At 36.8% G+C, this 23,441-nt stretch overlaps 1 protein-coding gene across 3 annotated transcripts in view; it reads left to right on the forward strand.

The window, feature by feature from the left end:
- Nucleotides 1–9,292: 9,292 nt before the first annotated feature.
- LOC127499793 (latent-transforming growth factor beta-binding protein 4) overlaps nucleotides 9,293–23,441 on the forward strand; it is a 79,801-nt gene continuing 65,652 nt past the window's right edge. For 2 of the 3 annotated variants that reach the window (XM_051870392.1, XM_051870395.1), the window contains exons 1-4: nucleotides 9,294–9,617; nucleotides 15,241–15,311; nucleotides 17,673–17,955; nucleotides 22,328–22,530. In XM_051870392.1, coding sequence (XP_051726352.1) covers nucleotides 9,439–9,617; nucleotides 15,241–15,311; nucleotides 17,673–17,955; nucleotides 22,328–22,530 — 736 coding nt within the window. In that variant the 5' untranslated portion in view covers nucleotides 9,294–9,438. Of the gene's footprint in view, nucleotides 9,618–15,240; nucleotides 15,312–17,672; nucleotides 17,956–22,327; nucleotides 22,531–23,441 lie in introns of all 3 variants that reach the window. The other variant, XM_051870393.1, reaches the window with a different exon arrangement.

Here is a 23,441-nt window from a genome sequence, read left to right on the forward strand (position 1 = left end):
ACATGTGACATTCTATTTGGAGCTGTTCACCTCCTCGGACTGGGAATTATGCGATTCTTTGGCAACACTATCAACGCCTATGCAGAGGTCAGGTGGTACAGTGGTCACGTAGTACAAGTAGGAGCTCTCAGAAAATTCCCATCTTACAAGATGTAATTACGAGCTCTATGAAGATGTGAACGCTTTTTACAAGTTAAAATCTCATAATTATGGTAATTACAATGTGGCGTGAACGCACCTAAAGGTACAGCAGGAGTCAGCATCTCTCTTGCCTCCCCTGAGCCCATTGAGTTTTAACAGACCCCCTAAAGCGTGCGGTTGGTTCAATGCAATCTTACAGCAATACGTATGTATTTTACGAGGTGGCTAATTCGTAACAACTTGTACGACCTCACTCGTACGTTTTTGTATGATTTGTCTACACCCCAGTGATGGGTAGGTTTAGGGCCGGGGTTAGGGGTGGTCCTTCCTGGTGACACTTTTTCATACAGTACAAATTCATTCGAGTGAGGATGTACAAATTTGTACGAATTAGCCATCTCATAAAATATGCACGAAATGCCATGAGATTGGGTTGGTTGGTTTGATGGGGGGTAACTGAGTATGAATGAAGTTATGTGCCCCATCACGCTATGATTGGATATGATTGGTTCATGCGATAAATCCTGTCTCTTATTTTCGTGCGTCTCAGTGGCTGCATCCAAAAGCTTAAAAATGCTCCTTTTGGAGGACGCATTCCAAGGTAGGAAGGCATCAAGGCACATCCAAATCCAATGTTAGATTCACTTCCTATCTCCTTAGATATCTGATCAATTTTTGAAGGCAGCATATTCTCATAGTCTTTGATATTCCACAATCCTGTACTTTCCATTCTGTGACAGTTGAGCTTAAAAATAAAGATGGCATCTGAAAGTTGCAGTTAGTGGTCAGTTTGTGTGTAAATGTACATTTATGACCAACATTTTCCACTTCTGATGTCATTTAGTGAGAAATTACTATTGTAGTAATTAAATATTTGCTTAGTTTTCACCAAAGCTCGCTCTATTTGCTGTAGATCATTAAACTGTTACGCTGCCTCACTAGTACGCAAACGCTGCCTACAAAGTCATTGCCAGAAAAGGCAGCGAGGCAACAAGTCAGCTGCCTACGTTTTCAGACGTAGCCAGTGTGAACGAACAAAATGATGCCGTTAATGGGAAGACTAATTAAAAAGTTAGTAAACAGCTAACCCACATAGATATCACCGCTTTATGTCACATCAAAATCAAACTTGAAATGACCTTTTGTAATCTATTTGTGGAAAGTGCCTTCTTTATTTATTCATTCATTTATTATATAGTTTGACTGAATTTGGGCTGTGGATGTTTGAGGATTAGAAATGAATAGTCCCATATCTTTTAAAGCTGTAGAACATCTGTCAGCCACAGTCCTAAATCTTTAAAGTATAAAGGCTTTTATAAATATTTCAGCGTGGCACTGTCATTTTGAGACCGACTGTTGCTGGCTATGTCCTTTCCCCAAACTCCCAAGAAAACATGCCTGCACTTAGAAAGGGGCTTGTTCTGTAGTAAGAGTGGATCCATGGGACGTGAGGGGACTCATGTTTATCTGTTTTTAATCGAGCGTCTTGCTGCTATATCAGCCCAAACCACAGCAGACACAGTCTTGGAGACTTGTGTAACAGTGCAGGTACAGCAGGACACAGAGCTGCTTCTCACAGTGACGGGTGTGAAGATCCTGTTGTGTTTACAGGCCACTCTGCAGAAGCCGCTTCCTGAATTATTGACGCATCCTTTCTGTTTGGATTTTTCTTTTTAAAGGAATTTTAAGTATGGCTACAGCTATACAGAAACACCCATGTGGTTCCACATAAGAGCTTTAACAAGGGCCTATTATGCGCGTTTACAAAGTCTTGGTTTTACTAGAACAGGTTTTCCTGCTTGAATGTTGATTATTTTCCTCATATTCTCCATTGTTTCAGCTCCTCTCTTCCCAGTCTGTCAGTAACGCTCTGTTTAGTTCCTGTCTCTATGAAGCCCCTCCTTCTGAAAAGCACAGTGTGCTCTGATTGGTCGATTGGAGCAGTGTGTTGTAATCGGTCAAGCGCTTCGGGCGGTTATGGTACATGTACCATAACCGCCAGTTTCAACACACTACTAACTAACTCAACCAGGCCCCGCCCCTTTATTCGGCATATGAATTATTTAAATGAGGAATATTGTGACGTTCGTTCATTTTAAAGCTGTAGAAATCATTGGTTCATGAACAAATAAAATGTATATATTTTAAATTTTAAATGAATGAATAAATATATTTATATATTATTATTAATGTGCAATCCAAGCTACTTTTTAAGGACTAGTTAGCTAATTTGTTTATATAACAGGTCTTCATATATATCAGGTTCCCTCCATAGAACCAAAAATATACTCTCAATATAATGTTTAATGCAAACATTTTCTTCAGATTATCTTAAATAAAATAACCCCAATGTCACACTAAGAATATCTTTTTTGTACGTTTGTCACTTTCTCTTATATTCTCTCTCTAAGACAGCCTATGAGTTCCACATCCTTAACTAATGACATGACATGACAACCCTTCACACACACACACACACACACACACACACACACACACACAAATTGTAGCATACGCATTTTGCTTTAAATAACCACAATGCCTTTTCCTTCATTACAGAAGCAAGAAATTCCCTGAAGCTAAATGTGAAAAACACATTGAGGAAAATAAAATTGCAAGATGTGTGAGTTTTTTGCATGATCAAGCAACACACACACTTTCTTCATGAAATGTATACTCTAATTTCCTTAATGAGATTGTGCAGTTATGTAACTCAACAGCATAATGCAGAAGCATTATGTAGTTTAGTATAATCTCTGTGTGTGTGTGTGTGTGTGTGTGTGTGTGTGTGTGTGTGTGTGTGTGTGTGTGTGTATTTTATACAACAGTTCAACAGACAAGCATTTAAACAAGTAAGCAAAAACCAACGAGTGTCCCAGCCTTTCTGATGCCACAGATTCAGGATCTGAAAAAAAAGAAAGAAAAAAAAATGTGTCCAAGCTTATATAACTAATAAACCCCTTTTTGCTTGAGAATTCGGACCTTTACGACAATATGTGTTTTGTCAAGATTAGAAAAGTTTTGACTATAAAGTAGTTAAAATAAATTTTGTAATATAAAACATGACAACACCAACTAGGGGGAGGAGCCCGCTAAAATGAATTAAATTACTGTTTCCATGGTAATGCAATGACCAATTTTAAAACGGTTTTCACAGGATGAATTCTGAGTTGTTAAGCTTTCAAATGATACCTAATTTATGATGATTACTAAAATATGTGATGCAAAAAAAGGCAATAAATAAAAACAGCACCAAGCATCGGGATGGCGACAGTTAAAGTTAGTTGCAACGACTGCTCGGACAGTTTCTGACAAGGACACAGCATGACTGTGTAATCTTTTATACGAAAGTTCAATAAACAAGTTAATATTGAGTAACATTTCATTTCAATATTGCTAATAGTTCCAAATAAAAAACACAACAGCAGAGCACACTGTAGCTGTATTTCGTTCTTCAGTGATTCAGTGTTTTGAACAAATTGGTAGAGTAAATAATTCAATGACTCATAGAGTCACTTGCTCGTTCCTCAGGTGTTTTTTGAAGGAATCATTTGAGTGAATTCATTTGACTCACTCATAAACACAGCAATGTAACCTGCAGTAAGAGCCACTGAATAAATCCCCACCACTAATGCACAGATATATACAATCACTAATCAAATAGGATTTCTCTCTCATATTCTCAGACATTTGGACCCCAATGTATTTATATAATTCAAGATGTATAATTAAGTAGACCTATCTCTGCCATCTGACAACAGCTCTGTCTACATAGTCAGTTCTCATTACAACCGCTGATGAGAGAAAATGTTATATAAATAGAATTTAATAGATAAAAGAACATTAGTTCATTGTAATTCTTGATGAATGCAAATACACATTTCAACTAATTATTGTGGTGCATTGATTATTTTTACTGTAACAATTTCAGATATTCGATCTTCCTGGGCGGTTCTCTGGAAAAAATGCATTGAAATCTGTAGTTGCAGCATTTGAGTCTAATTTTTCCTCACAGTCTACTTCCATCTGTCTTCGTCCTGCCCTCTACTGACCCCTGGGTTATATAACACTGACCTCTGACCTCTAATTACATCCCAAGTGCTCATTAGAAACGTGTCCAGGTAAGTGCAAAGTGGCAGTACTACCACAATTGCCCATTATAACATCTCAGACCCATCGGACGCCTCGCTCCCTCTCTCACCAGCTCTCTGAGGCCTTGTGCAATTAGTTCTGTGTCAGGCTTTATCAGAGGAAAGTCTCAGTCTGGTCTACAGGGCTTAGGCTTTCTGCACTGAAAGCAAGACTTCAATTCACCTTCAAAAGAAGGTCTGAGAGAGCATATGGAGCTCAGACCGGTCTTGTTTAGTCCTCTTTGGCCCAGAAAACACCCGGCCCTTGTGAAAATGAAGTGTGCTTAATTGTACTGTATGTGCACTTGTAGTGTACTTAAAATCTTAGCCGTGTATTAAAAAAAAACAACAAAAAAGAAAACGTATATGCAGATAATATAAAATGAATGAAATAAAAAGCCCCTTAAGTGCACTTAAAGAGAGTACACTATGTTTCTTAGCACACTTAAGTACACTATTTAAACTGTAATGTACAATTAAAGTACATTTTAAATCATTCTGTTTTAATAATCTTTTGTCATGCCTCAAAGAAGTGTTTATTTTTGATGTGTTGACTAACATACTAAAGCACATATAAAGCACATGTACTTGATTATAATTTGAACTGTGTATTTGATATTACAGTTAATATATTTTAAATGTACTAAATTGCAACTTCATTATTACAAATATGTAATTGCATGACATACAAGTTTCAATAGAAATAACATTCAAGTATATATTTAGTTGACCATAAATACTTATAAATACTTGTATTTCAAAGACAATAGAAGTAATTATGAAATTACATATAAAGATGTACTGAAGTCCTACTTAAGTGAGTCAAAAAAAAAACACTGCAAAAAATGTTTTATTTATCAAAATTTCTTAATTTCAATATAAAAATATATTTTATAATATATAAGTAACTCTAAGTGTATTGTTTTAAAGTAAAAATATTTCTGTAATAGGTTCTGACCAATGGAAAATGGACGCTTAAGTACACTTTTAAGTCTTTTTAAGTGGGTCAAAGTGGGTCAAAAAACACTAATTGCTTTTAATATAAATATACTATAAATAAACTATAATACATTTTCATTTAATTCTAAATAACATGCAATTAAGTGTCTGAAAACATTACATTCAGTTCACACTTTAAAGTTTATTAAAAGTATACTTCTTGTCTTTTAACTGACACCGTCATCATAAGCTCTTGAGGATAAATTATTTCTGTTCGAAATGACAAGAATACTACTGCTCCATCAAACTCTTCCATCATAATCCTTCTTTCTTTAATGAAGATAAATGACGTTTCCCACAATCAATCTTCATGTCTCTATTGAGTAGGAAAGCCCTTTGAAACCATGGGCCATTCTGGTCTCCATAGGTTTCAGCAGTCAGAGGCTGCAGTCCATCAGAATGTGTTGGTGATGTCAGCAGGAGTCTTTCCATTCCTGATCTGAACCCCAGTCTAAAACCAGCACAAAGACCTGACGATGAATGTGACATTCTTCCATATTTGAAGAGTGTAATCTGATTCCTTTCTGAGAGGACTTCATTTCAAGAGACATGGAGGAGACGTACAGTCATGTGCTACAGTCACTGAAGAGCGGAAAAGACGTAAAAGTTGTGAGTGTAAGAAACAGGAGAACTATGGGTCAGGAGGACATGTTTCAGGTAAATAACTCAGGTGTGTGTGTGTGTGATCAGAACTTGAGGGTTGCTTTTTATCACTGTGAAGAATATATACAAATAAGTGATCTAATCAGGAACCATAACTATTTTTTGATTTTTTTTTTAATGAATTCTTTAACCTAAGAATGAGACTATGAATCCATTTGGGATTCACCACCAGTTAGTCAAAATGTAAATAGTTATGGATTGCCTTGAGACTGTCATATGACTTAAATCTATAGATAATTTGATGAATGAAATAACAGTACCTACTGTAGATTTATGTCATGTGACAACAATAAAGGATGAGTTTATTCCATTTTATTATTCAGGTTCTTTTCTTTCTTTCTTTCTTTCTTTCTTTCTTTCTTTTTTAAAAAGACAATGTGCTTCTATGTGTCTTTGCCTTAACTGAATTGTTCAAGCTGATCAATCACAGTCCTGTTCTGTTTAGTGAAACATTTGCTTTGATTGTTTTGATTGTTAGTGCCATCTAGTGAATATGATGCACAACAGCACAAATATAAAAGGGTTTCTTATTATAATAAATTACTAAATTAAACTATAAATTTGAACAAAAATATTTTTTATAATAATAATAATAATAATATATATATATATATATATATATATATATATATATATATATATATATATATAAATGAAGAGGAAATTACATTATTTGAGTTTTCAGAGCAGTCAATTCAAAAACTGAATAGAATATTAAATAGACGGATAATTTCATACTGGTTGATACATAGAAACTGAGTCAGAGTCATCTTTTGAAAATAAAGGCTATTTTTTGGCATTGAAAGTTCCATGAAGAACCGTTAACGTCCATGGAACCTCTTTGTAGTGGAAAAAGGTTCTTTAGATTATTAAAATGTTCTTCACACTAAGAAAAAAAAAAGGCTCTTTTAAAGGTGACCTATTATGCCCCTTTACAAGATGTAATATAAGTCTCAGGTGTCCCCAGAATGTGTCTGTGAAATTTCAGCTCAAAATACCCCATGGATTTTTTTTTATTATACTGCCTATTTTTGGGTGGAAGAAAAAAAATGCGCTGATTTGATGTGTGTACCTTTAAATGCAAATGAGCTCGTGCTCCCCGCCCCCAAGCTCGCGATTCCAATGCACTGCAGTAGCCCCTCACTGCAGAACACACGAGATCCAGGGGGCGGAGACGGGTAGGTTAAGGAATATGTAAAGTGGGAGGAGTTGGATCCAGATCCAGGGGGTGGGGACGAGTAGGTTTAGGGATATGTAAAGTGGGAGGAGTTGGATCTAGATCCCCCTGGATCTCGTGTTCTGCAGTGTGGACCATCTCATGCACTGAGGCATAAACAATACAGGAGAAGCTCACACAGCAAATATAACTCTCAAAATGGATCATTATAAACTGTTCGTGATGTAGCATATCAGATCACATGGTATGGCATGTATTTTGTGGATTTTTGCTAACATTCGATTAGCGTGCTGTAAGGCTAACTTGGCTAAAGCTACACACTGTTGGAGAGACTCAATAAGAATGAAGATGTGTTTATGAATTATACAGACTGCAAGTGAAAATCCATGGATACAGTAAGAAACAATGGTAACTTTAGCCATATTTAACAGTACATTAGCAACATGCTAACGAAACACATTTAGAAAGACAATTTGCAAACATCTTGAAATATATATGAAATTGGATCATGAACAGTTGGTATCGATCCATCTTTGAGAATCAACTTCTGTGCAAATCCTGTTTTACTGACCCTTGTGTGCAAAGCAGTCTGGTGTAAAATGACTTGCACATACTGGTATATGAATTTATCTGGACACATTCCCTAAACAAAATTCCCATAAATAAAATTACACCACTGCATCCTTAGTGGCTCAGATGCCAGGAGTTTATAGAGACTCATATGTTTACTATTATAGCCGTTAACAGATCAGTGATTAGATCAGTTACTGGTATACCGTTGTCACTTGCGAATACAAAATGGCAGCGCCGTGGGTGGAAACATACAGATTAAGGGGTGGTAATATTATAATAAGATCCCCTTCCTACGTCACAAGGGAAGCAAATTCGTTTTTCACATGCTTGCAGAGAAAGACTTACCAAAACAAAGTTACTGGGTTGTCCTTTTTCACGTTTTCTGGGTTGGTAGATGCACCGGGGACCCGATTATAGCACTTAAACATGGAAAAAGTCAGATTTTCCATGATATGTCCTCTTTAAGAACTGTTGACCTATAGGTTCTTTGGGAACCAAAAGTGGTTCTTCTGCAGCATCACTGCAAAAAAAAACCCAAAAAACCACACATTTTGGAACCTGATGCATGGTAAATCCATCTGTATGTGAACAGGGGGAATATTTGCTCTGTCACAGGAACAGCCCACAGAGGCATCGACACCAGCAGCCGTTCATGAGGGTCCGGAGGCCGCAGACGGCAGCAAGGAGTCCACAGAGAGAATATTCTGCCTTATTGGGGTCACTGCTATCATCCTCAATCTTCTAGTGGTGGTGTTAGTGTACATTTACACCCCTGTGTGAAGAGAAGTTCATTACTTTCAACTGGACACCCAACCACTAACCTTCAGACATCTGGACGCCCTTACTGCCCAGTAATACAAAAGGACTAGACGTTGTGTTTGCTTCGGTGATGATCGCCCTGGGAATATATTTCCCATGGCAATGTTTTATTTATCTTTTGTTAAAGCATTTGGGTGCATAGTGGTGACTGACAATGTAAATGACGTTTAGACTAAGCGTGTGTTTTTTTTTCTTGGATAGAAATCATATCAGTTCATTTTATGCAAACATAGGAGTGTTTCGTGTTACCATTTTCTACATACTGTTTTCTAAAGGCACTCACTTCTAAAATTAAATCAGTTAATATTCCAGCTGTTTCATTTTCCTCTCTTTTGTCTAACTGAGAAGTTCCTGTTAATCTAAATAATTTAAATAATAAAGGCCTGAATCTGAATGACACAATTTTCTAGGAAGTGACATCATTTTGGAGGGAAAACTACAGCACAAGCATTGTATTGAATTCCGTGATGCAAAAGTATCTTTATTAGTGGACACCCATATGAAGGCTCTTATAGCTTTTGAGCAGCATTTTTACTAGTTTTGTTATAATGTTTGCAATATATAAATAAATAATTAAAAGCGTATTCTAGTATGCGTCTCCAATCTCCCCCAAAAATGTCACTAAGCAAATGTAACGTATGTCTATCTACCACACTCCTCACGCACTGCTCCATCAGTCTGAGCTCTGATTGGCTGTCTCCTGGCTAGAAGACAGACATCACTCTGATTGGCCCAAAGTTTTTCACGCATCTCTTTCATTCATGTGAGTCAGTCTGCGCTCGTCCGGACTCGCAGCAGCGCGTCTAGATGGAGAGAATCAGTTCACCGTTACAATGAATGAGGGCCATCAGCGTTGACGCATCATATTTACTGACTTTCAGAGCAAAAACGACTTTGGAAAACGCATCAATTGCAGCTCGCTAGGTCGGAATAACGATGTCAGAACTATGGAGGTTGTCATTTTGCATGTCATTTCTTTCCCTGGCGATCGCAAACTCCTCATCAGTCAGTCATCAGATGCCTCATGATCTCATCCATCCTCCACAAAGCAAGAGCAAACCACAGAGACACCAAAATCACACCAACTCAACGAGAATACAGATAGATTTAAAAGGGTAAGTGTCTTAACTGAAGTCTTTACATGAAGGTGACATGTTTGCGGTGATATATGTGACCGTTGTGGAAACTAAATAGACTTTTATTATAGCCTATATATTATTGCTTTTAAATGTGGTCAACATAGATGAAACTCTTAAAACTGAAGGCTCTTTATTGGCATCTGGTTCCTTTAAGAACCTTTAACATCCATGGAACGTTTTCATTCCACAAAAAGGTTCTTTAAACGCTGGGTTAAAAACAACACAAGTTGGGTTAAATAAAAGCGAATGGGTTGTTTTTGACCCAGCAGTTGGGTTAAATGCTTGACCAACCTGCTGGGTAGTTTTATTTAACCCAACTACTGTTTAAACATTTATTAAAATGCTTATTAATAAAAGTTCATCTTCAAAAGTTCATCTTTTGATTATTATTGTTGCCTCTAGTAATTATGATTTTTAATTTCCAACCTGTTTGGGGTTGAAAATGAAATGTTTAAGAACTGTTCAACTGTTTGCTGCAAAAAACATTTATTTTTTAAGAGGGTACAGGTTCATTGATGGAGGATTTGAAGAACCTTCATAAGGATCAAATAAAAATGAGCTAAATTCATATTTTTCAGTAATTGTTAGAATCTGATTCCAAAAGGATTCTTTTTTTTTTTTTTTTTTTTATCCCATTAAGATCCTTTTGGATTGGTTGCAAGTGATGATTGGAATTCCATTAGTAATCACATTGACATCTTTAAATATAATATTTATAGATTTTTTTGACCTTGTAAAGGTGGACGATAACTGCACATCCCACCCTTCCAAATAATGAAATAATGGAGTTATATTGCAATTTTTTTCTGATTCTATTGAAAAAATGCTGGGTTAAAAATAACCCAAGTTGGGTTGAAAATGGACAAACCCAGCGATTAGGTTGTTTTAACCCAGCGTTTGGGTTAAATGTTTGCCCAACGTGCTGGACAGTTTTATTTAACTCAACTATTGTTTAAAAATGACTATTTTGCTTCCTTATAATGAGCCCAAAGTATGTTGGAAGTTAACATTTATTAATAAGTTTAATAAATGAACATTTATTAATAAGTTTAATGAATAATAATTAAACAATAAACATTTATTAAATTGCTTATTAGTAAATGTTCACCTTTTGATTATTATTGTTGCCTTTAGTAATTATGTGTCTGATTTTTAATTTCCAACATATTTTGGGTTCATTTTAAGCGAGCAATACAGTAATTTTTAAACAATAGTTGAGTTAAATAAAACTACCCAGCACTTTGGGCAAGCATTTAACCCAACCGCTGGGTCAAAACAACCCAACTGCTGGGTTTGTCCATTTTCAACCCAACTTGGGTTGTTTTTAACCCAGCATTTTTTAGAGTGTAAAGGATGAACGTCTTGTTTACTGCACATCTCGTCCTCATCTTGACCTGCCATCTAAACCATGCATTTCTCTTCACTGTCTCTCTAAGTTCCATTTACAAGCAGTTTATAGGCCCAATGAGACATAGCAGAGCACTTTACTTCAATCAAAGTCCTTTAGAGAATCAGAATGACATGAAAACATTGGCCAGTCTTTGTTCACAGTAGTAACATTCAGTCAGATGTTTCTCTAGACTTACTCCGGAAGTGTTGATCCTTCAAGCAATGAGAGGAATTCATGATTATCCTGAAAAGTTGAAGACTTAGTGACTGGTCTTTGTAAGCCATAACAGAGCAGGAAATTACTTACCCTTCTATTCATATTCATTTCGACGGAGCCAAAATGCCACTGAACCTTTGTAAGAGTTCATCAAGGATGCACCACTGCTCTTCTGTAACAATCCCACCTCCTCTGGACGTCATTGTGCTTTCAGGTCAACTGAGGACGTTGACTGTGGAAACATGTCCATCCCGGGGCAATGGGGTTTGGCGGCAGGAGGAATATGGTAGCGTTTTCACAGCCCTATGGTTGGAGAAGGAGGGTGTTGTTGTGGAGTTTAGTAATGCTGACAGGCCGAATACAGGTTCAACAGTTCAGGAGGCCAAGCGCAGCAAATGGCTTCATTTCAGAGCGCATCAACGGAGCCTTTCACACCTCTGAGATCTCAAAGAGAGACAAAAACATGATTATTTCCTCCTTTTTGATGGAGGTGCCAAGCAAAGTGGGAGCTTTGTGACAATCCGGCAGTTAACCCACATGTTTGACCTTGAGGACCGCGGTTGAGGTTTTATTGTTACGAGGTGCTGGAAAAAAGAGCCGGGGCCAAGAAGAAAACTATAAACCCTTTTTGTTTTGAATTGCACAAACGTAAATAACATTTTTAAAATATAAAAGGTTCATTTACAATCTTTATTTTATGGCCTCTGCTCCCAGTAATGTGTTGGAGGTGCAGAGGTTTGCGTGTTTGGAAGATGTAAAGTTTCGCTCACTGCCTTGTTTCTTTGTATTCTGCTCACACAGAGAAAACAGAGAGCTGTAGGCCGAGGGAATGAGATACATGTGGGTGCAAAAACAGCTGGTAAAGAACAGATGTTTTATTCTTTACATGACACCCAAAAGCCAACATAATCATCCTTAAGTATTATTAGTTTATTATAGGTTTTCTGATAGCAGCAGCTGTTCACACGAAAATGATGATCCTGATGATGATTTACTCAAACTCGTGGCATTATAAACCTATGAGGCTTTTGGTAACACTTTACTTAAAGCCTTTATGTACCTTTAATTCATTATAAAGGTATTCATAATGTACATTATAATGCATTATGTCTTTTCGTCAACCGATAGGTCAAAACAACACAATCACTGGGTTTCAACCATTTTCAACCGAATGATTTTTGTAGATATTTAGCAGAATGTCCAAGCTGCTCTCAAAGTCAGTGTTGATCAGTGCTGTCTCTAATTCCGATCCACTTTCATTGTGTGGAAAAGAGCAGATTTTGAACAACATAAGGGAGTAAATAATGACAGAACTTTCTTTTTTTGGTGAACTATCCCTGTAACATGCCCCAATACTTTTTAAATATATGAAAAAAGATGTCTGCTGTAGCCATGTGAACAGAATAAACACAGACGTCTTTGATCACTATCAAGTCTTGCTCTAATGGGATCCTCTCAGCTCTGTAAACATCACTCGCGTCTCATCGGGAATGTATCGTTTAGGTGTCGACTCCATATTAAAACCCAAACTGGGTACAGAAGTTGATGGCAACTCTCCATTCTGTCAGTGCAGAAACTTCTCAGCTTGGGTCCAATGAAGGGTCAAGGATTTATTTAGAGATCAGACAGACAGACTGGTGGTAAAAGCTCTCAGTGTTATGAGACATCTCAGCACAGCTTCAGTTTAAAGGGATAGTTCAGCCAAAAATGAAAACAATGTCATCATTTACTCACATCATGTTGTTCCAAACCAGTATGGCTTTCTCTTTTGGAAAGAAGATGATACTATTCACTCTTTTATGAGGCCTTCAAAAACTCACGAAAGCATAATAAAAGTTTAATGTTGTTCATTCAACTCCTGAGCTGTTAATCACTGCTACTGAATCATTGAGTCAGTGAGGTGAATCAGTCGATTAATGAACAAATCATTCTGACCTGATTTGTGAACTGAATCTACTGATTCATTAAAAATATTTGACTCAAAAGAATGATTCAAACATTATTTGGATGTTGTTGCTTATTACATGAACTCTCGTGAACATGTTTTAACTGAAAAACAACTTTTGGTCACACAAAACTTGGAATATGGCACTAAAGTCATATGGACTGCTACCTATTATTTTTGGTACTTCTGCATCCTTTTTAAAGCTTGAAAGCTTCAGATCCCATTCATTGTAAATGTATGTGAAATGTTTCCAAATAAATAAAAAATACAAAATGTAACTGGGGCTTTTTATCTCATAATTCTGACTTTTTTCTTGTAATTGCGAGTTTATATCTCACAATTCAGACTTTTTTCTCAGAATTTTGAGATACAAAAAAAAGTCACAATTACGAGTTATAAAGTCAGAATTGCAAGATATAAACTTGAAATTTGTACTTTTTTGCGCAATTGTGAGTTTATGTCTTGCAATTCTGACTTTTTTTTGCATGTTATAAAGTCAGAATTGCAAGATATAAGCTCAGCTCTAAGAAAAAAGTCAGAATTGTGAGTTTAAATCATGCAATTCTGACTTTATAAGATGCAATTGTGAGTTTATATCTCGCAATTCTGAGAAAAATGTCATAAATGCATGATAAAAATCACAATTGTGAGAAAAAAGGTCAGAACTGGGACTTTATATCTCGCAGTTCTGACTTTATAACTCACAATTGCGAGTTTAAATCTCGCAATTCTCAGAAAAAAAAGATACGCAAACTCGCAATTGCGAGAAAATAGTCAGAATTACATTTTTTTTTTATTTAGAAACAAGGCTTCCATAGAAAAGGGAGAAGAACGAGTTCGGCAAAGGGTGGATTCGAAGCTATTTCTACGCGCCATACCGCCTACGGCCTACGCCACTGCAGATGTTGAGTGGTGTGCATCTTTTTTAATCTTGTGTGGCCCAATCAGACATTGGTGGGCAGAGTTAGTGTAAATAGCCCTTGCCAACAAGACAGGTTATTTACACATAGACACTCCGAAATTGGCAAAAATGTGCCATTTTGTATTGCTTCACAAATGCATTTTGGTATCTCTTTAAAATGTATCATAAAATCAACAGAAAAGTTTAAAGCTCATATATTGATCAAGTGGTTTTAATGAGTGATTTTAGTTAAATCTCATAGTCTGTGTGTGCTGAATTAACTTTGATCCCTCTTGGAAGGTTATAGGTCATTCTGACCTCCACGTAGCCTGGATTGTCCATGCCGGCTCTGTCTCAATCGGCTTACGCTGCACATCATCCCTCGGACTGGCAAGTTCCAACAGTGTCCCTTCAGAAGCCACACAATAAAGGCACATACTGTAACTAATTAGCAAATCCCACCCGACGCTACAGAAGGGTCAGGTTTATGCGCACCGGCCGCTGCTTTTAAAGCAAGCGTTCAGGATGGGCTCGGCTTGTGTTAGTGTGCTAATTGCCTTTTCTCCCAAAAGCAGCTAGATAAACAGATGCGGCCCAGGAGTCTGAAGAAGACTCTTAATCCAGCAAAGTTTACCCACCAGACGGGACAGCCAACGCCACTGTGGGAAAAACAATATTTCTCATGTGCATGGGCACAGGGAGGACGGAGGCCCAATGAGGGGGGCGTCTATAACAAACTCACTCCCCCCTTCATTTTTATTCATCGCCGCTATTTGTCCAAGCTGAATACAACACAGGGGTGAAGGGTCAGCTTAAACCCAAGGCTATTCACTCAGTCCAATGCATCTTAAGGGGCCCAGGGCCACGGATTGTAAGTCTTTTAAAGATGTCCTTTCAGAAGTGGTTAAATTGTGATTATGCTGGACAGATTGATTTGGCGTGGAGCCTGGAAGAGGGTGAAATAAAAGTGAATTTTTGATGCAAATGAAGTTTATTCCACAGTTTTAAGCAAATGCAGACTCCATTCTTGTGCAGTTTGGCATGTGATGACCTTTATTTTTTTGTATTTTTGTTCTTATCACTCCTAGAGCTTCACCCTTGATCTCTCTCTCTGACACTCCTGATCTTTGTCCGTCTCTCTCTCCAGGCCCAATGTTTGTGGCACCAGGTGCTGTTATTCATGGCTAGTCAACCCCAAGACCAAGCAGTGCACAAAACGTGAGTATCTTTTCAGGGCCATTCAGATGGTTTTATGTTCATAGAAAGACAGACATATACAGCTGCCAGTATTTCATCTGGCTCAAATCCTCTTCATTTGTCTGATTTTTCAAATGAGGCAATGAACTGAAGTGTCAGCACAGCTGCGAGCCGTAACAACTTCATAACAACTTCACAGAAGGGGAAACATGTACAAAACCACTGATTCGCAACCTTTTTATATTAAAGGCCCCCACTGCCCAACACAATATTCATAAGCCTGCTATATAATATAATATTAACAGAACTATATATATATATATATATATATATATATTATTTAGTATATCATATATTAACTGTAATACATTATTAAATATATCAAAATGTATATATTATTAAATTAATTAACCACAGTTCTTTTTGTGATTCCAGAAGTTTGAAGAACTGTATGTTCTTTGAAAAAAAAAAAAGAAAAAAAAAGTTATTAAGGGAAAAATTACTTTAGTCTACATCTTGATTATATGTTGTTTTTTTTTTTTAATGATTTTAATAAAGCCAGATTGTATTAATATATATATTTAAAAAAAAAATATATATATATATATATATATATACTGTGTGTGTGTGTGTGTGTGTGTGTGTGAATAAAATGGAGGACCCTATATCTGTTAATATTATATATGATATAATATTAACAGAACTATATGTTCTTCAATAATAATAAAAAAAAATGTTATTGAGGAAAAAATAGTATTTTAATTATGTTTATAAATTAATAATAATAAAAGAGTCATCCTGCGTCCCCTTTGGGAGTTTGCTGAGGCCCCCTGGTTGAGAACCGCTGCTCTAAACCACTGAGCTTTTGGTTCAACAGAACCAATGAAGTCACAAAACAAACCTTGCAGTTGTTTTAAAGGGTTGGTTCACCCAAAAAGTTTTGTCATTAATTACTCACCCTCATGTTGATCCAAACTCGTAAGACTTTCAATTATCTCTTTAAGTCCTCCAAGTCATTTTTGTAATGTTGAGTCTACTAAGATACCTAATCTGGGTTGCGTTTCCCAAAAGCATCGTTAGCCAACTAACATCGCAAGTTCCGTCGTTACTAACATAGTTCAACGATTTGGTGTTTCCCGAAACCATCGTTCAAACAAACATTCGCAAACTGCATCGCAAACTTGTGTGGTTGGAACGACAGCTTTCGAGCTGCGCTTAGAAGCATAGTTCCTTGTGGACTTAATAAATCATTATCTTCAGCAAAATAAGCAAGCTCACATTAAGTACAATCTATATTTTTTATTTTGAATATATACAAATGTCATTTACATATTTTAGTTTGTCAAGAGATTTTAAGCTCTGTTTTTGAATAGTGAGCATGTGCATACATGCTCTAGTACGTAAGAACGAGCCTATGATTGAATCTGGAAATAAAGCAAAATAAATGAGAAAAATGAGAAGTCCTCAGATGTCATGTCTGTAATTTATAGCAAAATTATTTTTGAAGTTATTTCTCCACCACCTGCATTTCTTCAACTGTGCATCATCATACTATGGTAGTGGAGCAGCGAGTTACGTCGTTGTACGGGAAACGCACCCCTGCTCGTTTTTTATCTATCATTTGCTCCGCATGGCCGCATTTACAGTCAACCAATTCTGATTCTGTATTGCATTAATGAAATATGCTGTTACTGTGTTTTATGTAAGTCAAGCAGATGATTATTGATGAAGACCCACCAGCCTGTGTGTTCCCATTTGACAGGCGTTTAATGAAAACGTTTTGTGTTACTTAATCAAGTCCATATTCAGTTTTCAATTAATGCACATAAGTTCACGTTGGAGATTAAAATCTGTTCTTAATTTGTTTCCACCGTGCAGTGTTCATTGTTCCGTTTGCATCTTTCTTTGTTTTATGGATTGACTTTATTAGGCTCATGTGGGTTATATAATATGTTAAAGATTTTTATGTAAATTATGCTTATGCATCTTACTTTCAGCAGTAAAAATGTACTTTATGGATGCCTGAACATTATAACAATCCTTTACTGTTAGTAGGCCAAACCTTTGAATGCCATGTTGAGGCAGCGCCTGAGCTCAGTAGGACAATTAATCCAGTCCCTCAGCTTTCTCATTATAATCCACACCTTCCTAATCCTCATGTAGCTAGATTTACCAACTTATAACCAACCCCTTGACCCATGTGTCATTAAAGGGCCAGTGCAACTTAAAATACTTCCAGTTTTCAACTGTAAATGTGTTGTGTCCAATAAAATCACACTCCAAAAAAGATGTCATGGGATTTGATCAGGAAAATAATATAGCTTGACATGCTTCGCAAAGTAGTGGAAAACCATTAACCGTTCTCTGATGTTCTCCCACTAGCAAGATGTCACCCACGCTGCCATAATAAAGCAGTCTGTCGCCGGCAGAACATCTGTCAGTGTCGTCCTGGGTTCCACGGCCATCGCTGTGAACATGTTAATGTCAACCCGACCCCGAGCACCTGGTTTGAGACACAGCCTGGTCCCATCTTACACTCAACCGCTGCCATGGCAACAGTTACCATGGCAATGCCTGTATCCACCACCATCCACCCCAACATCTCCACATCTGCCTCCAACCCAGATGCAAGAATGACATACTCATTACGCTGGCAACCGCCCAGGTGAGTGAACTCTTCATAAGTGAGACAGCGGCTTGGAAATCACATCAATAGCTACAATGGAATAGTTGCAGTGTACAGAAATATCAGTGATATCACTAACCCTAAAATTTACATAAACCCCGCCCCCGAGAACACACAACAAAGGGGGCGAGGCCATGTTGGGCTGCTTTAGAGAAGAGGAAGAGTTGTTGTAGAGTTGTTGTAGTTGTTGTTGCCATGCCGTCATTTTACACCGGACTGCTTCACAAACGAGGGTCAATTCAACGAAAAAAGATTAACATGACGGCACATGCTAGTCAATGAGTTGAATCAACTCCACAGCAACTACATAAATTTATCCACTAACCATTCAGAAACGTCTAAAAGTTGTAACTTCTTCCTGAGTCTCATCAGTGTCGACTCCGGTTTGAACAATGTAAGGCTGAACACCGTTACTGACAATCCTCATTTTGGCTGCGTGAGATTCTCCAGCTTTGTTGTTGTTGAGCGACCGAAGCGAAAGCTGTTAAAGCTCCGCCCTCTTCTGGAAAGGGGGCCGGGAGCAGCAGCTCATTTGCATTTAAAGGGACACACACAAAAACGGCATGCTTTTGCTCACACCCAAATAGGGGCAAATTTGACAAGCTATAATAAATGATCTGAGGGGTATTCTGAGCTGAAACTTCACAGACACATTCTGGGGACACCAGAGACTTATATTACATCTTGTGAAAAGGGGCATTATAGGTCCTCTTTAACTTTCAGAGTTAAAAAGTGCTTCTAGCTTACACTGGTAATGGAAAGTCATGCTGAGCATGTTGCATTATAGCATACAGTATTTCATGCAGTGTTGTATACTGTATGCAAGCAGATTGCAGAATTTACATTCATTATATTTGATTGAAGTTATTTTTAATGTTTATGTATATATTTGTATTCTCATATTCTCATATTTGTCTTCCTAAACAACCAGTATAACACTGGTATTGGACTTTTTGAAGTTTTTGTTCAACTCAGCATGTCATTTATGTCTGGAGTCAAAATTACTAATCATTTATTTAGGTGTACAGGTTTGTTATGTGGAAAAAATGACATGGTGAGACTTTAAGTGTTTATAAAACAATTGTTCATGATTTGCTGCCACAAAGTGGAAAAATTACAGTTAACAGTATGTGTTTTGACTAAACATACAGATAAAGGCACTATCACTTTTTCCCCATATCTTACTCAGTGTTAAAAATATACTTAAAACATAGCAATTTTCTAGAGGAAATTAAGTATTCCAATTAAAATATAAAGCGCACAAATAAAACAAACAAGAGAAGGAAAGTAATATAGATCTAAACAACAATATTTACAATGTATGTTGTTTAATTTGCTGAATGTTTTCAAATGGATTTTTAGTAACACTTTAGTATACTGTAAAAATGTGTTATTTGTTATCATAACAGTTTTTCTTTTGTAAAATCAACTTAGATAATTAATGTAGTTCAGATAACATAATATTTTAAGTTTCTGTTGAAACGCTGTCATTGTATTAAATTTTTAATTTCAATGAACTCCAGGCAACCAGGTAACTTACTTTTTTTTTTTTAAGTTAAACCAACAATTCTTTTTTACAGTGCTTATTAGTTTGCATATTGGCTGTTTATAAGTACTTATAAAGCACATATTAATGCCTTACTCTGCATGACCATATTCTACATCCCTAAATCCTACCCATACCTAAACTTAAATGCTCATTCTTTTCACAAAAGAAACAAATTGTGTGTGTTACTAGGATTTGCCTACAGGCGGCGCTATCATACTCCAAATTCACATCTACTGTAAATACCCATCTGACTCTACTTCACTGCACTGCAGCACAACACTGTAAAACTTGCACATTCGAGAATGTTAATGTTTGAATGCTTTTCTTTCCCACCTGATGTAGTGGGAAGAATAAATTTGTACTCAAAGCTTCTTGAGGGATTCTAAAGGATTATAATTCCATCCAAATGGTAAACAACTATTACATCTGTTTACACTGATGCTAGGTATATTTGTTCTTTCTTTAAACAGAGACCTTAAGTAACCCTTATCTTCTCACAGCTCACTCTCCACCCTGAAATGAAAAATAACACTATCTCTAATCTCACCTAATGTTTTGCCAAGGTAGATAATGTGGAGTAAAAGATGTACTGCTCACCCTCAAACTGACATATTTGTTTTGACTGGCTGCCCCATAGGCAGATGCTTCTTTTATACTGTATTCAGATGACAGAGGATGCAAAAGAACAAAAGGTACTGAAGAAAAGTGTTATGATTGGAGAGCCACACCTCATCTGATCTCAGATTGATGGGGCAAGGAATACCATAAAGTTAAGAAGTCTTGTCCCTTGGAAGTCTCTGATCAGAGCTTTGATATTCAAGATGGAATATATTTACTTGAAAAAGTGTATATGCGGTCATGGTTAAGAAGTAGTTTATGTCACACCAAGGAATCATCTTGCAACATCTTGATTTAGAGGACAGGTTTTAACATTTATGGTGAATAAAAGACAAGAAAAGTGTTTAGCCTATTGTATAATGCCAGGGTTTTCACACAGGGATCCCTGAAGGAGATCCACAAAACATAACAGGTCAGTTTAGTGATGTTCTTAATGCAAGTTTGTTGGTGAATTAGCCGAAATAATAATAAACAAAATGTGTATGTGTAGAACTCTGTGAAGAACAAGTGTTTGAATTGTGTGGAAATCATGTGGAGATTTCAGTTTGCATGATAATATTGCCTGTCAGAGAAGAATCGACACATTTTTAAATTTTAAAACACTAGTTTTCATATTTTAAACCCTCTCGTTTTTATTTATCAAAAAACAAAACAAAAAAAAACAAAAAAACAACAACAACTGTATTTTGGCAACACTAAACCTTACTCTAAACCAATACATTTTGGGTTTGTGTCCTAGTTTGAGAGATTTACTGCCTTTTTTGAGGCCAATCAGACCCACTCAGACTCTGCAATGATCTCAGACTGTTGAGCAAGTCCACTGCTGAATCTAAGCTTGGGAAGGAAGGGCCTGCCCTGTGGAAACAGTTCTCTCACAATAGACTATTGAAAGACTCCATTTATGGGTCAGTTTCAGTGATCTACCTGACGGGCCAATGTTGCATACACACTCTGTGCTGACAGCCTGCAATTTCCTCATCTTTCAACGGTTTTTATATCACATTCAATGTGTGAACTAGATTTGTCAGATAAGTCCTCTGTTTTTGAATGTCCCGAACCTGGCAACTAAACCTAGAATCGCTAAAGCAAGCAAGTTGTGCTTTTATTTCCATGGCTTTTCAAGTAAGATATGAATGCTTACACTTGTCTGCTAATGATAGGTATTTGATCTACGTATGTATTTTAGAAACCTCTTTGTCTGAATTGTTCTCTAAAAGGTAGTAAATCATCACGGTGGGGTTTTTAGGAAATGTCCCATGCTTGTTAGCTGTTTAAGAGGATTTTTCCAAAGCATGAAATAAATAATCGAAATATTAGTGCACCCCAAAGACAGAAATTTGACATGGCTGTTTTGTTGACAACCCAAAAAGAATACTGCACTTGGAAGAATTTTATTTATTTTTTCATTTTTTTGATTCAGAGATGTGGTCTATATTTGAAAAATAGACTATAAGACTTATTATCATTATGGTTCATTTGCTGGAGCTCAGTGCAAATCTAGGAGTCCCCCAGGGCTCTGTATTAGGACCTATCCAGTTGTCCTATGTCATGGTTTTCTGTGAATGAGACCTCTCTCAAATTGTCTCCTGTGGCTCCGAGGGTGTTTATGCAGTGTGAGTGTGTGTATGACACATGCAGAGTTGGGAAGGTTGCATGTAAAATGGAAATGGCCATATGCATGTTTTATAGGCTGTTTGCTGTTGACCCAAGCTCACGTCAGCTTGTTTTTACTGTAAATTATCTCTGTTTAGGAAAATGAGCTCATGCTTATGCATGCTTTCTAAGTCCATGCTAAGGATTTGAAAAAGGTTTGCCACATTAGCATCAACTCGGGCATACAGCTGTACAGGAAACCACTGCAAGAAAGTCGGTAACGTCTCTCTGTTTGCAGTGGAGTTCTTTTCATTAATTTAATGGACCATTAAGGACAATTTGAATTAAAAGCAGAAATTTCCGGCTACTTGAATGGCGTTTAGTTTAAAATGTCTTGAAGGAGAATGTACAATAGTAATAGTTGACATTTATACGGCCATACTGTACGAGGCACCATAGTTTGTGAAGTTTGATTATGTTGGAAACAATTAGCATTTACATATCCTCAAAAACACGTACATACATATTTTTGCATTTTTAAAGGGCTTTCTCAGTGTCCATAGGTATTATTTATTTTGCTTTGTGTTGCAGTTTAAAAGAGGCCCAGTCAGTCCTGTTGAAGAGAGCGCTGTCCAATGCAACAGGTGGAGAGAAGATCACAAGCGTTATACTGAAATACATTGAGTCCGAGCGAAGCAGACTGGAGTCTTCATCCTCTACTGAAGCAACCAAACTCTCCAGCACCAAAACCTTCCACACTCAACGCGGCCAGTACACACTCGTTTACACAGCAGGTCAGTCCAAGCCAGCTGAGAAAAAATGTGAAAAATCAAATGTTTTAGGTAAAACATTCACCTCATATCCTTCCCTGTAGGAAAGAAAGTTTCAAATGAGATCATGTTAATACTTAAATGGTTTCTTCTAGACGGCAATGAGATTCAATGAAGAGCAAAGTGACTTTGCCTCTTCTGAAATAGCAAATGAAATCTCAAAAAATGTATCAGTTTCTGTGATCAAAAGTCAATTTATTATATCAAACTCATAGACCAAACAATGTTTGAATGTTTGTTTCACATAATTTTTATAGCTCTGTAGTCTTATAGTATATCAAGAAGTGTTTAGGAAAAACATCTGAGACAAAGTTGAAGCTCAAATGAAGCATAAGTGTGAACTCTTTTTTCTCTCCCGTGTTATGAAAACGCAACCACTGAGCAATACAATTTTCCTCTGGGTGATCAACAAACATCTTTTAGCTTTTTGAAATGTAACAAAACTGTTAAAGAAGAAATCTGCGTTTGGATGTTTCATACATAGAGTAACTGATAGATTTGTGAAAGCTAGAAGGGAAAAGCAATTTTCTACTTCTAGTAAAATTAATAACCTACTGAAAACAATTCCTATTGTACATTTTAAGACACTGGTTCTCAACCAGGGGTCTGGGGCCCAATAGGGGCCTCAGCACACTTCTAAGGGGGCTTCAAGATGATACATTTCTTATTTAAATTCACTCCCTCAACAACAGCTTGTGTTCTTTAAAGAACCAGGGTTCTCGTGGTCTGGAAAAACCACGAGATTTTAAAAGTGTGATTTCTAGACCTGGAAAAGTCATGTAAATTAATGGAATGTCCTTGAGCATTTTTATAACGAATATACAATTTTCTAGTTATGCCAAGCTCTAGAAAAATTGGTAACACTTTACTATAAG

The sequence above is a fragment of the Ctenopharyngodon idella genome, chromosome 18 (genome assembly GCF_019924925.1).
Source record: "Ctenopharyngodon idella isolate HZGC_01 chromosome 18, HZGC01, whole genome shotgun sequence".
NCBI lineage: Eukaryota > Metazoa > Chordata > Actinopteri > Cypriniformes > Xenocyprididae > Ctenopharyngodon > Ctenopharyngodon idella.